The sequence below is a fragment of the Hylobates moloch genome, unplaced genomic scaffold (genome assembly GCF_009828535.3).
Source record: "Hylobates moloch isolate HMO894 unplaced genomic scaffold, HMol_V3 SCAFFOLD_3, whole genome shotgun sequence".
Taxonomy (NCBI): Eukaryota; Metazoa; Chordata; class Mammalia; order Primates; family Hylobatidae; genus Hylobates; species Hylobates moloch.
The window spans coordinates 129571646-129587087 of record NW_026652278.1 but is presented as its reverse complement, the minus strand read 5'-3'; the positions used below and the strand labels follow the sequence as shown (position 1 = coordinate 129587087).

The following is a 15442-nucleotide window of genomic DNA, read 5'->3' as shown; positions in this document are numbered from 1 at the left end:
GCTGAGGCGGGTGGATCACGAGGTCAGGAGATCCAGACCATCCTGGCTAACATGGTGAAACCCCGTCTCTACTAAAAATGCAAAAAATTAGCTGGGTGTGGTGGCGGGCGTCTGTAGTCCCAGCTACTCAGGAGCCTGAGGCAGGAGAATGGCGTGAACCTGGGAGGCGGAGCTTGCAGTGAGCCGAGATTGCGCCACTGCCCTCCAGCCTGGGCGACAGAGCAAGACTCCTTCTCAAAAAAAAAAAAAGAAAAGAAAAAGAAAAGCATGACATATCTTTCTATCTGGTCAAGCTGTTTTTTAAAAATATACAATTTACAAATGTCTTGTTAATTTTATTCTTAGCTCTTAAATTCTTTGTTGCTATTGTAAATGGTATGATGCCTTTCATTATTTCATGTAACTTGTTTGTATATACAAAGTGTACTGATTTGGAAATTTATTTATTTGTAACCATTACCTTAAAATAGTTTAAATCATTGTAGGAGAGATTTTTGTTGTTGTTGATGAATGTTTTATTTTTTCCAGGTAATTAATCATAAAATAATGAGTTTTTGTGTTCTTTTTTTCGTTCTTTATGCCTTTTCTTGTCAGTTAATGCATAGAAAATGATAAATGATAGAGGTGACAATATATTTCTTTGTCTTATCTCTAAGATTAAGAAGAGTACTGTAATATTCCCAAGTTCTAGAGGTTGCACAAAGCAGTTCATCCCTATTCAACTGTACCCTATCCCAGTTCATCCCAGGTGAAAGTCTTAGTAACTGCAATACAGCAGCCTGACTGGAGCTATCCATACTTGGGCTCGTTACTACCATTTGGCAGGTGAGTGAGTAAACCACAGATTTTTTTGAGTCTGCACTCTAGACTACGTTCAATATCAACTGTCTTAATTCAAGTTCTTTAGAAAAATACCGCAAAATAAGGAAATGCTTCTATGAATACTGTGGAGGGAGTGCAGGAAGCAGAACACGGAGGGGAAAGACAAAGAAAGGTAAAATTTCAGGTAAACGCCTAGCCTGATCCTGCAGATTGGGAAAACAACTCTGGAGGGCAAAATATACTTTAGAGATTGTCTCAACTAAAGGCAAGTATGTTGGACTGTCATATTCTCAAATCAAGGAGTGATCGGTTAACATCCCTTAACATTCCATAAGGGATGCAAACACCCAGGCATCCCTACTCTCTGCTCCCATGGGAAAAGTGGCTCCGTTCATCTAAGAGCCGTCCTCCGAGGAGAGTCACAGGTATGCCTTTTTAAGCAAAAACAGAAGCTAAGGAACAAATACCCAGAAATAAGAAAAGTGGTATGAGAAAATCTCTATAGAACATCAACTATCACCTACAATTGATAATATTTTTTCCTATTGATTTAATATTGAGAGAAGTGTGTTGAATTTTAAACATTTGCTTATCAAATTTTGTTATTTTATTGTATCTGCTTCACATATTTTGTGCTGTGTTCTTAGATGCATAAAGATATTTTATCTGTACAATGACTCTTCATAATAGTTTTTGCTTTACGGATTTTTTAGCTCCTGTCTTGTAGGAATAGCAAGCACTGAGTATGCAAGGAGAGTTGCTGTAAGAGAGAACATCAAAGTGGAAATAAATAGTCAATTCCTGTATCTTCTCTTAAGCCAGAGTCAGCGAACTTTTTCTGTAAAGAGGCAAATTATAAACATTTCTTATTTGGCAGGCCATTTAGTCTCTTTTGCAGTTACTCAACTCTACTGTTGTAATATGAAAGCAGCCATAGAAAATATATAAATGAGTCTATGTTCTAATAAAACTTTATTTATAAAACTTCCTGTCATTAGCCCATTGCACTGACCTTGTAATGCCTTATTTGCAGTTAAGATATTGCTAAACAAAGAGTTGGCAAACTACACAGGAGCTAAGAAAAATGTTTATATTTTTAAAGGGCTGTAACACACACACACACAGACACACACACACACACACACACACACACACACAGATACACAGAACGTGGACAGAGACAATGGGTAGCCTTAAAGCCTAAAATATTTACTAGTTGGCCTTTTACAGGAAGTAGGCCAATGTCTGCACTAAACTCACAAAAATGAGTCTGGCAGTTTTTCCTCCTGTTTTCACTTTCTGAAATAATTTCTTTAAGGAGTTTATTTATTTCATAAAAATTTGGTAGGCCTTACCTGTAACACAAGTAGAACCTAGTTTTGTTTGGTTTTGTTTTTTTGAGCCAGGGATATCCTTGATTAGCACCATAAATAGTTGCCCTTCCATTCAGTTTTTCTGTTTTTCTAATAACATAATAGAATTGATTTATTTTCCAGAAATGTGTCCATTTTATTCTGTTTCATATTATTTTCCATATAGTAGATCACTGTACTCCTTTATTATTTAAAAACTCTCTTTAGCTCTCTAAGATATTTCCTCTTTTTTTAAATTCACATTTAATATATTTCCTAATTTTTTATTGCTTACATTTGCCAAACCTGTATCTAAATTATTATTCTTTCTAAATAATTAGATTTTCCAGTTGGGAATGTTTTCTACTCCCCTTTTGTTCTTAATTTTTTTATTTCTGTAATTATCTTTTTTTCTTCTTTGACTATATTCTTTTTACTTAAATTTTTCTGTTGAATATTGAGCTCATTTCCTCTTTTATTTTCTGATGAATGTATCTCGAAGCTTTAAGTTTTCTTTAATCTACTCTAACAAATTTGAACGTATGGTTTTCATTGTTATTCAGTTTTAAGTATTTTGTGAATTTTTTCTCAGGGCCTATTTTCTAATTTAAAGACAAGTTGGTAGTATGATTTTTTTTTTTTTTTTTTTTTTTAGACAGAGTCCCCCTGTGTCACAATCTCAGCTCACTATAACCTCTGCCTCCCAGGCTCAAGCTATTCTCCTGCCTCAGCTTCATGCTGGGATTATAGGCATGAGCCACTGCACCCAGCTGGTAGTATGATTTTTAATTTTCAGACATATAAGATTTATTTTATTAGTTTTATAACTATTAATTTCTAATTTTGTTGCATGTTTATAGTAAGAGTGTGTAGTTTACTCTATGTTGATTCTTTGGAACTTACTGGGGTTTCATTTTTGTCTTCAATACGGATAGTTTTGTTAATGTTTCATGTATGCTTGAAAATAATCTTTATTTTGTATTTGGTGGATGGGAAATTCTCTATAAAGTAACTGTATTAAGTTGATTAATTATGCTCTCCAAATTTTCTACAGTTTTGCTTATTTGTCTGCTTGAGCAATCTGTTTCTGATAGAATATCACAAATTTTCAACTATTGTGCTTTTTTTAATAATTGAGTTATGACATAAATACAGAAAGGTATAACAATATAAATGTAGGCCAGGCACAGTGGCTCATGCCTGTAATCCCAGCACTTTGGGAGGCCATGGCGGGTGGATCAGTTGATGTCAGGAGTTCAAAACCAGCCTGACCAACATGACAAAAACTCATCTCTACTAAAAATACAAAAATTAGCTGGGCATGGTGGCGCATGCCTGTAATCCTAGCTACCCGGGAGTCTGAGGCAGGAGAATCGCTTGAACCCGGCAGGCAGAGGTTGCAGTGAACCGAGATTATACCACTGCACTCCAGCCTGGGCAACAGAGTGAGTGAGACTCTGTTTCAAAACAAAAATAATAAAATAAAATAAATGTAAAGTTCAGTGAATTTCAGAAAGTTAAAATATTCAGGTAATTACTACCCAGGTTATAAAATAGTACAATACCAGGACTCTAGAACTGTTTTTGTTCCCCCTCGCAATCACTAGAAATGCTTATCTCCAAAGATAACCAGAGAGTTCTCAGACTATAGAATCATTTCACCTGTTTTTAAACTTTATGTAAATTGAACCATGCAGTATTTGGTTTTTTCTTCTGTCTTCTAACATTATGTGAGAGTCACCCATAATGTTTTTTTATATCACTACTGTTCGTCCTTTTTTTTTTTATGGCATTGCAGTATTTCACTGAATAAATACAATGATACATATATCCGTTGTACTGTTAATGGACATTTGGGTTATTTTCAAATGAATAAAGGTACTAGGAATGTTCTCATCCATGCTTTTTGGCATATAGATGCCCTGCATTTTTGCTGGGCATATTCTCAGGAATGGGGTTTTCTTGTTCAAAGGGTATGTGTCTGTTTAACTTTAAAAGATACCACCAAACAGCTTTCCATAATGGATGCACCAATTTGTGTCCCCCCACCAGCAGTGTAAGAATGCTGGTTGTTCCATGCTGTCAGTACTCCTGGTATTGCCAGTCTGTCTCATGTGAGCCACTCTCAGTGGGAATGGATGGCTTATTGTGGTTTCGGTTTTAGTTGCCCCAATAACTAATACTGTTGAGCAGTTTTTCACAAATGAATTGACTATTTTATTGAGCGTCTGTTCAAATTTCTTGGCCTTTTTTTTATTGGGTTGTCTGTCATTTTCCTATTGATTTATACAAACTTATTATTTATTCTGGAAATGAGACCTTTGCAAATTGCAAATATTTTGTCCCATTTTAAGATTCACTTTTATAATCAAATAATATATTTCGATAAACTCAAAATCTTAATTTTAATGTATTACACTGTATTTTTCTCTTTTTTATATTAGGGCTTTATGTGTCCCTTTTAAGAAATCCCTGCTTACACAAAGTTTAGAAATATATTCTGCATTTTCCTCTAGATCAGCACTGTCCATTAGAATTATAATGTAAGCCACAACTTGGAACCACAGATATGATTTTAATTTTTAGTAGCCATAATAAAAAAATAAAATAGGTAAAACTAAATATTAATCATACAAATTATTAATAACTTTTTTGTTATTTTTCTTTAAGACTTCAAGTTCTAGTCAGATTTCAAGGGCTGATAACCACATGTGACTAATTACTATCATATCGGGTGACCCATTTCTAGAAGCGTTCATGATGCGCCATTCAAATTTAGCTCCATGATCCACATGCAATTGACTTTTGTGTGTATTATTAGGTAGTATACCTAGCAAGGAGACTAGGTAGCTTACAGAAGCAAATGAAGATCTTCAGGATCCCGAGCCAATCTGGGTCCCTTAGGAACTAAGATAGGGCATGATAGTACTAGGACTTTCTGAATATCTCTAATTTCTGCATACTCTCTCTTATTCCATGAGGATATTTGCAACACGTCAGGGAACATGGCCACCAGTTGTTCTCAGGTCACATCTTTACAATCTCCAACAACAGATGAAAAAAGCTAATTCTAATTCTGTTTAGAAATATCCCAACTCAGGTAATATTCCAATACTCTGCAGCCAGAGCAATGGATTATTTTTGGCCAGGCCTAGATTATATGCCTGTATTTATAACCATGGGACAGAAATTGTTACTAGAAAATGGTAGCTACCACTATACATTATTTCTATTTCTATTATGAGATGCTGTGAGGAAGCTAGGACTATTTCTTGTGCACAATAAGCAGTAAATAAGTATTTGCGAATAACACTAGGATAGTCTCATAATTTGACAGCTATGCTTAAAATAAGGCCTAATACAGGGCGAAAAATATGTATTCATTTGCTTTGAACACAGTTTTATGATACATAAGTATTTGAGGACCATCCAAACTCTTAGTTTACAAGCTTAGAACTAGCAATTTTAAGAGTTCAAGGCAATTCAATATTTTCTTCATAAACTGCATTTTCTACAGATTTTGGCGTGCTTAGAAGAGGTACACTGGTGCCCTTAGTAGCAATGTGCAGCTTTGCAAACATTCTGAGTGGTGGCCTCTATCTTACATGAAAGTACAATCCTTTTGGTTTTCAGTCTAACATCAGCCATTTTTCTTCGCAATTTAAAAAACATACTGTGAGGAGGAAAATGTTATTTAATATTGAAAGAATAATCGTCCTTTATAATTCATTCACTTTCCTATCTGAGTGGGGTCTTTGGCTCAACTTATGAGTTCAGTTATTTATAACAAAATTTAAAATTAAAGTGTGACACTGTGTTAATTAGAGAAAGTTGCTGTTCCCTGAGATTCCTAGCGTCCTACTTTTACCTCATATTTCTTCAGAGCTAATATGTTTCTCTTATTGGGAAACAAAAGCTGCTCCCCCTTAGGTACATTAATCAGGAAAATTGTGTGAGTGAAAGGAGATGTAGGAGGAGGAAGAGAATTGGAAAGAAAAGAATCTCTATTTAGCTTCCTTCTTTGGGAATTTTAGCAAGATTGCATGAGGAAAATGATCCATTTTTGTTTTTTGAAAGACATAACAACTGAGAAAAAGTATTTATTTTGGCTTTATAAAAACTTTAACTTGGTGTAGCCGAAACCAATTATATAGAATTTAGATAGATAATTTAAAAAGGAGAAAATGTAGCCTCAATTATTTGGATGGCAAAGCATTGAGGTGGTGACATTTTCCCAGGTGCCAACATAACAGAAAGTGGTTCTGACCTTTTCCATGCTACTTTCCTAATGGCGATTTCTCATTTCTTTCTTTGATCATCCTCACCATACTTGACTCCCTTCTTTCCCTGCCAACCTCTCGCACACAGGCCTTTTGTTTGTGGTTTTTGTTCAGAGGTTCAGAAGCTTATTTAATGGTGCGTATAAAGGTAGCTTCAGGGTAATGATAACATTCAGTTCTTCTCACTGAATCCAAAACCACATGTAACTATAGCCAAAAATGATATCTAGGATTTCTTTTCTTTTCATATTTGTTTTTTCTTGACACTTGGTTGAGAAAGTTAGAAGGGTTTAAAAATGTTTTGCCTTTTTGACTATTGCAAAGTAAATATTTTAATTTAGCTTACATTTTTAATGCATTTTAAATTTATAATCATAATATAACAATAGTTTATATAGTGTGGAAAAAAGTCATACATAATATCATTACTTTCTATAACTACTATTCTGTTTTCCTTTACAGGCTTTTGCTATATGCATATTTTTATGTAATTGTAATTGTGTAATTTTGAACTTAGAAATTTTTTTGGTAATTCAAAGGAACAACATGACAATGAAGAATATGTATCTTTTACATAGTTCAAAAAAATCACCTAGTGCTAATGAGAATAGGAAAATGACTATTTTCTGGAGTCATGGTGAATTTTATATTTGTCACACTCAGATGGTGATTTAAAATGCTGGTTTATTATGAGTAGTAAGAAATAATTTTATCTTTTAATGTTGAGGAAGGCTTGTAGTTGTATGTATGTGACAGCAATATAAAGTGTAGACTCTTTTTAATTTTGTAAATATTGGATTTGACTGTATTGCCTTATAAAAAACTCAAAATAAAAAAATAAAAATAAGCATTACACAAATTATGAAATTCAAACTGTATTGTTATAAACAATGCAGCTTTAGGATACATTCCACTCACAAAACAGTCGCGTGTAAAATGTTTTTATACATGCATTAAAGAAAAAGAAACTCCTTAAAATGAAGTAACTATTTCCTGTTTCATTTTGTTTGAACAGCTTTTGTTGCTCACTACGAGTTGCTTTAAATCTCTGGAAGGTCTGTTCCGCATTTACTACTTCTGGATTGGCTAAAATCTCTTTAAAGTGTGTGCTTTGTTCTCTAAAAAGCTTAGGTCAGTTGAGCAACAAGCTCCTCCTGTTTTTTTTTTGTTTTTTTTTTTAAAAAGAGCTGAGTAATGCTGGAGCCTTCTCATGTGGCTGATGCAAACCTGGAGAATTTGCATCATCATTTAGCTGTAGTAAGTTGGTGTGACAGGCAGGCGCTTAAATACAAGCCCACGAGGAAGCTGAGCTGGTTTGTAATGATAGGGCGGCAGCAGCAGCAGCAGCAGCAGTGGTGGAACAAGGAGGTGGAGAATTGAGAGCACGATGCATACACAGGTGTTTCTGAGTAGTAATTAGATCGCTGTGAAGGAAAAAGCACACCTTTGAGTTTTCACCTGTGAACACGATAGCGCTGAGAGAGACAGTCTGAAAGCAAAGAAAGCAAAGAGGAAGACATCGATCAGTAACACCAAGAGACACCAAAGTTGAAAGTTTTGTTTTCTTTCCCTCTGTTTTATTTTTCCCCCGTGTGTCCCTACTATGGTCAGAAAGCCTGTTGTGTCCACCATCTCCAAAGGAGGTTACCTGCAGGGAAATGTTAACGGGAGGCTGCCTTCTCTGGGCAACAAGGAGCCACCTGGGCAGGAGAAAGTGCAGCTGAAGAGGAAAGTCACTTTACTGAGGGGAGTCTCCATTATCATTGGCACCATCATTGGAGCAGGAATCTTCATCTCTCCTAAGGGCGTGCTCCAGAACACAGGCAGCGTGGGCATGTCTCTGACCATCTGGACGGTGTGTGGGGTCCTGTCACTATTTGGTGAGTGCGACTTTTTCTCTGGGGGGGCGTGGCTGTGGGGCTAGAAAGCTTGCTTTCTGGGAAAGCAAATGGTAGTTTTTGAGGAGTGAATGGATGGCAAAGGCCACACCAAATTTTAAAAATTTTTGTTCAGGTACGTGAACTACCCAGACGCAGCATCCACTGTTGGTGTGATCTGGAACACCCTCAAATTGCTTCCTACAGGCTGTACTTTCTTTTCCTGACTAAGACAGGCTATTTTCTGACTTTTCTCTGTGGTGATGAGAGCAAAGGCTAACTTTCATGACCCAGTAAAAAACATGCACACTTTCTGTGCCGGGCGGTTGTACACTTAGCTTGGGCATTCTGGCAGCTGGCATGATGAATGAGACACCTGTGAAGTGGAACCTGGCATGGCCTATTTAGACATAGAACAGAGTGTTCAACAGAAGTCTTACTGACTTTTTATTAGCCAAACAAATGGGTGGCAGTCTTTATAAAAATATTTTTTAAGTTCATGTCCTTGTCACCTCTTAATATCCTTTCAAAAGTCCTTGACATGGGAGAGAGGTATGATGGCACATAACTCAATCCCTATCATAATGGGGTATATTGCAATGGCCTGAGCATATTTCAAATTACTTTTCAACCTTTCATCTCTTCTCAATACCCATACACTTTTGCAATGTAAGTTTTAAAACTTCGGTTGGGTGTTAGTTTTCTGTGCTTGCCCAGATCTGTTTTTTTCATTGTATTTCACTTGTTCTCCAGGGACACAGATGATTCATCCACCTGTTCACTAAATTAATCTGAAGGGAACTGGCAGAAGTATAATTATGAATTTTTCTTCAAAATTTATGTCTCTTCCATTGATTTGACAATTAATAGTAAACAGGTAAATAAATGTCCCCTTATGAAGTAGGCAAATTACTAGAGAGCTACATGAGTTTGTTGTAAAGATGATAAAAACTGGTGAACTGTCAAACATTAAATTTGATTTATGCTATGAGGATTTATTTACTCTTCTTGGGAAAGATTCTGTTCTTTAAAGTTGCTCTTTGTCTTAACTCTAGGACTAACACTAACTAACAAGTACTAACGCTAACTCTAGGACTAATTAACAAGTGCTAACTCCTGTTCCCATGTGTACCAATCCATTCATTCTTTCTACTCAGGCCTTGTGATGTTTTAAATCATTGATTTGAGACTCATCTAGAGAACTCAAATTCCATTTTTTTTTTTTTTTTTTCAAGACAGAGTCTTGCTCTGTTGCCCAGGCTGGAGTGCAGTGGTGTGATCTCGGCTCACTGCAACCTCCGCCTCCCGGGTTCAAGCAATTCTCCTGCCTAAGCCTTCCAAGTAGCTGGGACTACAGGTGTGTGCCACCACATTTGGCTTATTTTTTGTATTTTTAGTAGAGATGGGGTTTCACCGTGTTAGCCAGGATGGTCTCGATCTCCTGACCTCGTGATCCACCCACCTCAGTCTCCCAAAGTGCTGGAATTACAGGCATGAGCCACCGCGCCCGGTCCTCAAATTCCATTTTTAGGAAGAAGTTATTTTAAATAAAACTTGTTAAAACAAGGTCATAGTATAGAAAGATTTATAGAGGAATTATTTGGGGTTTTTAGAGTTTGTGGTATTATTTATAACTAACGTGCTTTATTAAATATTCAGTAACAATTGTGTATCATTATTTCCCAGTATTACTTCCCATCTTTATAAAATAATTTGGAGTAATATCATTATGAAAATCTCTAATAGTACCCTTAGCCACTATTAATATTAAAATATCTCTGGTATATGCACTTATAGATAAAGAGAAACCTAATTGTTGATCATCTTAAATGATTTTGTGCACCCTCAGCCTTTAAATCTTCCTACAGCACTTTATATATTCAGAATAAATCAATATCTAATCAGAAAAACCACAACAAGTTTACTGGACTTTGCATACTTATGTGCATGCAGCTTCTACTATGTGATTCAATTTTTGCACCTAATAAAAGATTATTCAGATGTAAGAAAATAGATCAGTATGAGTATTGCACCAGTTAAAGTGATGTTGACTTGCACTATGAAAATATGCTTATGCATAAGTATTACATATCATCTTAAGCAAAAGCTCAAAAAAAAAAATAAAAAGAGAGAAACAGCTAAGGAGACTAGCTAACATTACACTTGAGTTGGTATTCTTTGATTAGTAATTGCAAGGAGTGTGCTCTTGTATTAATCTACTTATCTTTATTTGCATTGCATTTGTCACTTGAGTTACCAGAAGCTTTTGGACAGGAGTGCCTCTCTTACAGCAAGCAAAGCAAAATGTGAAGAAAAAATAATCCTTCTTTTTAAAAAGACTCTAGAACTCTGGGACCAACTGTAAAGAATCTGTACATTTGGTTTAATACATATGTATACTTTTTTTTTAATTGAAGGGTCAATACATGGATTTTTACATCTTGTTTTGAAGTTTTTTCATCTGGGCAAAATGGTTATGAAGCTTGAGACCTTTAAATGAAAATGATTCCCCCAGAACTCAGTTTAAACTTAGGGCAACCATCCTGGAGTTTCAGCAAAGCATACAGAGGTCTAGGTATTGATTCTCTGACAATAAATTCTGAGGTACTTAAGACTCTTTCCAATAACAGTTTATATTGGATCCTTTTCTGGACAGCCTACCAACATGGCGAATGTTTCCCCATGGAGAGTGAGTTGCAACTAGTTAAAATTAGTTATAGGTAGATGAAATACATCAGTGTTCCCCAAATATTAGTCTGCAGACTAGTTACTTTAGAATTATTTGTGCAAATTTTAAAATGATAGAGATTCTTGAATTTCTCTTGTGGACAATCTATACTCTCTTGATTAGAGTCTGTTTTTCATTTGCATGTTTTCGAATTAAAAATTATTCCCAGACTGAGCACGGTGGCTCATGCCAATAATCTCAGCACTTTGGGAGGCTGAGGCAGACAGACCCCTTGAGCCCAGGAGTTCCAGACCAGCCTGGGCAACATGGTGAAACTCTATCTCTACAAAAAATACGCAAAAATTTAGCTGGGCATGGTGGTGTGTACCTGTGGTCCCAGCTACTTGGGAGGCTGACGTGGAAGGATCACTTGAGCTCAGGAGGCGGACGCTGCAGTGAGGCGAGATTGTGCCACTGCACTCCAGCCTAGGTGCCAGAGCGATACCCTATCTCAAAAATTAAAAAAAATAAAAATTATTCCTAGGTGACTTTGATGTCATGATAAGTTTAGAAATCACATATCAAATATGTGACACTAAGATTTCACTGAATATCCAAATTATATTTATATTGGACAGTTCTGTCTAAATTATTACTAATCAGTAATACTTTTCTACACTTTTATTCTCAGAAATAGATTGGAAAAAAATTGCGTTCTTACATTTGAGCACTTGGCAGTACAGATAGAACTTTTCACATACTGACAGGATATATTTTTTATTTTCTTGTTAATTACTCAAATTAATAAGTATAGCTATATTTCATGTGATGCTTGCCATGTGTCAGGCCATGTACTGTCCTAGGTACCCACTGCCACATTTATACACACAACTCCTTTATAAGGTAGAAACTGAGATCTCCGTTTCACAGAGAGTGAAACTGAGGTTTTGGGGAGTTGCATATTTGTCCAATTTTATGTGAATTGTATTGTTAAATGTTAAAAATTTAGCTTATAGTTAATTTGATCTAAAGTACACAAATATAAATTATAGCACTTCATTTTAAAAAGTATATACTGGGCCAGGCGCAGTGGCTCACGCCTGTAATCCCAACACTTTGGGTGGCCAAGGTGAGCAGATCACCTGAGGTCGGGAGTTGGAGACCAGCCCGACCAACATGGAGAAACCCTGTCTCTACTAAACATACAAAAAATTAGCTGGGCATGCTGGCAGGCACTTGTAATCCCAACTACTTGGGAGGCTGAGGCAGGAGAATTGCTTGAACCCTGGAGGCAGAGGTTGCAGTGAGCAGAGATCGTGCCACTGCACTCCAGCCTGGGGGACAGAGTGAGACTCCGTCTCAAAAAAAAAAAAAAAATATATATATATATATATATATATCCTGGCTGGGTGCAGTGGCTCACACCTGTAATCCCAGCACATTGGGAGGCCAAGGTGGATGGATCTTCTGAGGTCAGGAGTTCAAGACCAGCTTGGCCAACATGGTGAAACCCCGTCTCTACTAAAAATACGAAAATTAGCCAGGCATGGTGGCAGCCACCTGTAATCCCAGCTATTCAGGACCCTGAGGCAGGAGAATTGCTTGAACCTAGGAGGCAGAGGTTGCAATGAGCTGACAGCACCATTGCACTCCAGCCTGGGTGACCAGAAACTCCGTCTCAAAAAAAAAAACACCCAGAGTGTACACTTCAAAAAACATCCAAGATAGCCTTTTATAGAAACAGACTGAGTCAGAATTCATTTTGTTGACAAAATATATCCTACAAATTAAATGAAATCTTGGCTGAGTGCGGTGGCTCACGCCTGTAATCCCAGCACTTTGAGAGGCCGAGGTGGGCAGATCACAAGGTCAAGAGATTGAGACCATCCTGGCTAACACCGTGAAACCCCATCCCTACTAAATATACAAAAAAATTAGCCAGGCGTGGTGGCGGGCACCTGTAGTCCCAGCTACTCGGGAGGCTGAGGCAGGACAATGGTGTGAACCCGGGAGGTGGAGCTTACAGTGAGCCGAGATTGCGCCACTGCACTCCAGCTTGGGCGACAGAGTGAGACTCCGTCTCAAAAGAAAAAAAAAAGAAATCTTGCAAGGCATAGAGTCCATAGTTTTCTGAAGAGTGGATACAGCTTGTTCATTTTGATTTTCCACAGAAACATAATTTATTAAAAGTTTTCTCAAAAAATAACTCAAAAAACTTAAAAGCTAACTCAAACATTTGGACTAATGCCTTGTCTTGGTGTGAGGTTGTGTTCTTCTAAAAATAGGTCAATATTATTGATATCTCTCTCCTCTTTTTCCCCTATTTCCAGGCTTTCAGCTCAAAATTCTGGAAGACATGATATTGTTGTAGACACGTATCTTTGTCATTTCAAGTAAAATTACAGTGTTCAAATAGAATAAACTAAATCTCAACTGTGAGGATGTTAGAAAAGGAACTTGGCGGGTCTTAGCCATTAGATGATAGTTATTTGTCTTGAATAAGGATGCCATTCAGACCAAAGGAGGTAGTTACATCTCAGGCAACATATAAACATTATTGTATCTATTCTAATGCTGGGTGTCTTGAAAATGTATTAAATTGGTACCATTTTGTGACAAATATTTCACAGGAGCCTTGTCTTATGCTGAATTGGGAACAAGTATAAAGAAATCTGGAGGTCATTACACATATATTTTGGAAGTCTTTGGTCCATTACCAGCTTTTGTACGAGTCTGGGTGGAACTCCTCGTAATACGGTAAGAGCATAGTAGAAAGAATTAAGAAAAAATAAACCAATTCATTCTTATAAATCACCTTGATTATTTTTAACTGGTTAGACATATGCATGTCATGTGACTACATGATAAAAATGTCTACCTCAGGATATAAAGCCTGTGATAAAATACCTTTCTGAATTAAGATATTTTTAATGCAATTTTGTCACTGACAAGCAGTTCACCAGTAATGCCAAACTTTTAAAAGTATCTACCTTTCTTTAACTCTCAGCTATTCTCTTTGACACTTCTAGGAGAAAGATGCTTACTTGAAAGAATATGAACATGAAAATTCACCTGGATACCTTTTGACCAACTAGACAAAATTAAATATTGAAGTTTTCTCTTATTGTAGATTATATCATTAAGGCATTTAACTTTACTTAGTCATCGTGACGAAGACACTTCTGTGCCTAACAACTTAGTTGGTCACCAAGTCTTATACTTCATAAAAAACAGAGTTTGCATGACAGAGTCAAATGACTCATTTCCTTATATTAAACAAATCAGGAACTACAGTTCCAAAAGTCTTTTTTGATTTTATTGTTGTAACAGTGTGTTTACATTCCTGCTTGTCTTGGTTTAAAATCACACTGAATAGTGCTAAGTCACTCTGAATAGCAAATTTCCTTCAACTTTGTGGGAAGCTTATGATGTCATACGAGCATTTCAGAGTATCACAGTTCCTTAAGGCTAACTACTTCGATAAAATGTGAAGTGCACATTCTGATTACAGAATTTAATGGATATTACTAGGGAAACTTGCTCTTATCAAACTTATCAAACATATGTGATTGAGAGCTCATGTGAGCTTTTATGGCTAAGTGCCAAATACAGTGCTAGTAAGTATTGACAACACTAATCATGAGTTTTACAGTGTTAGAAGTCTTTTTTTTAAACAAAAAAAAGATCTTCAAAGTAGTATATGCTTCATGAAGTCTTTTTCATTTTAAACAACTTTGCATTATTTAAAATCATTATAATGAAATAATAATTTTTTCCTTTCCTGAAATTCCTGTATCGGGAATGTACTTTCTGTTCCTTTTGGTTATCTCAATCTTATCTGCTCTTCAAGGGTCATCTTAAATCCTTTCTTTCCCACAATTAATTTCCTGTTTATTCTAATTTATGTTATTTCTTTCATCTCTAAATTCTTCTGAAAATGCTTTCTCTACTTCACATTTGGCATTGAACATGATACCTTCTATTCTTCCTTAACATTTTAGGCGTCTATATTTTGTTTCCCTTTTAAAACTGCCAACATTTCAAGCATATAAAGATAAGATCTTTTTGCAACCCATATACTACTTAGGTCAGTGCCCTTTTTTTGGCACATATTAAATTATTTTTGAATAAGTAATTGAAAGTTTAAAGTTACAATATATTGTGTACAACATACTCAGCATTCAAATGCATGTACTACTTATTTAGACTGCTGGCCTGTCAGGATGGTGGGCTTTGGAGCTTAATACAGTTGGACTTGACTCCGTCTTCAGCCATGTATTAGTTGTGTAACTTTGGCTCATTGCTTGGCATTATGATGAACATGATCATTCCATATAAATATAGCTTATATCTTACAGTAGCACAGATAAAATATTCATATATTAATTTATTTATTCCACAAACTGCTACTGAATGGTAAATGGCAATAAAAAGAGATCTAAA

At 36.1% G+C, this 15442-nt stretch overlaps 1 protein-coding gene across 1 annotated transcript in view; it reads left to right on the top strand.

Moving 5' to 3' along the window:
• Positions 1 to 7657: 7657 nt before the first annotated feature.
• SLC7A11 (solute carrier family 7 member 11) overlaps positions 7658 to 15442 on the top strand; it is a 70987-nt gene continuing 63202 nt past the window's right edge. Inside the window, exons 1-2 of the mRNA XM_032147277.2 lie at positions 7658 to 8334; positions 13630 to 13756. Of these exons, the coding sequence (XP_032003168.1) occupies positions 8058 to 8334; positions 13630 to 13756 (404 nt within the window). The 5' untranslated portion in view covers positions 7658 to 8057. The remainder of the gene's footprint in view (positions 8335 to 13629; positions 13757 to 15442) is intronic.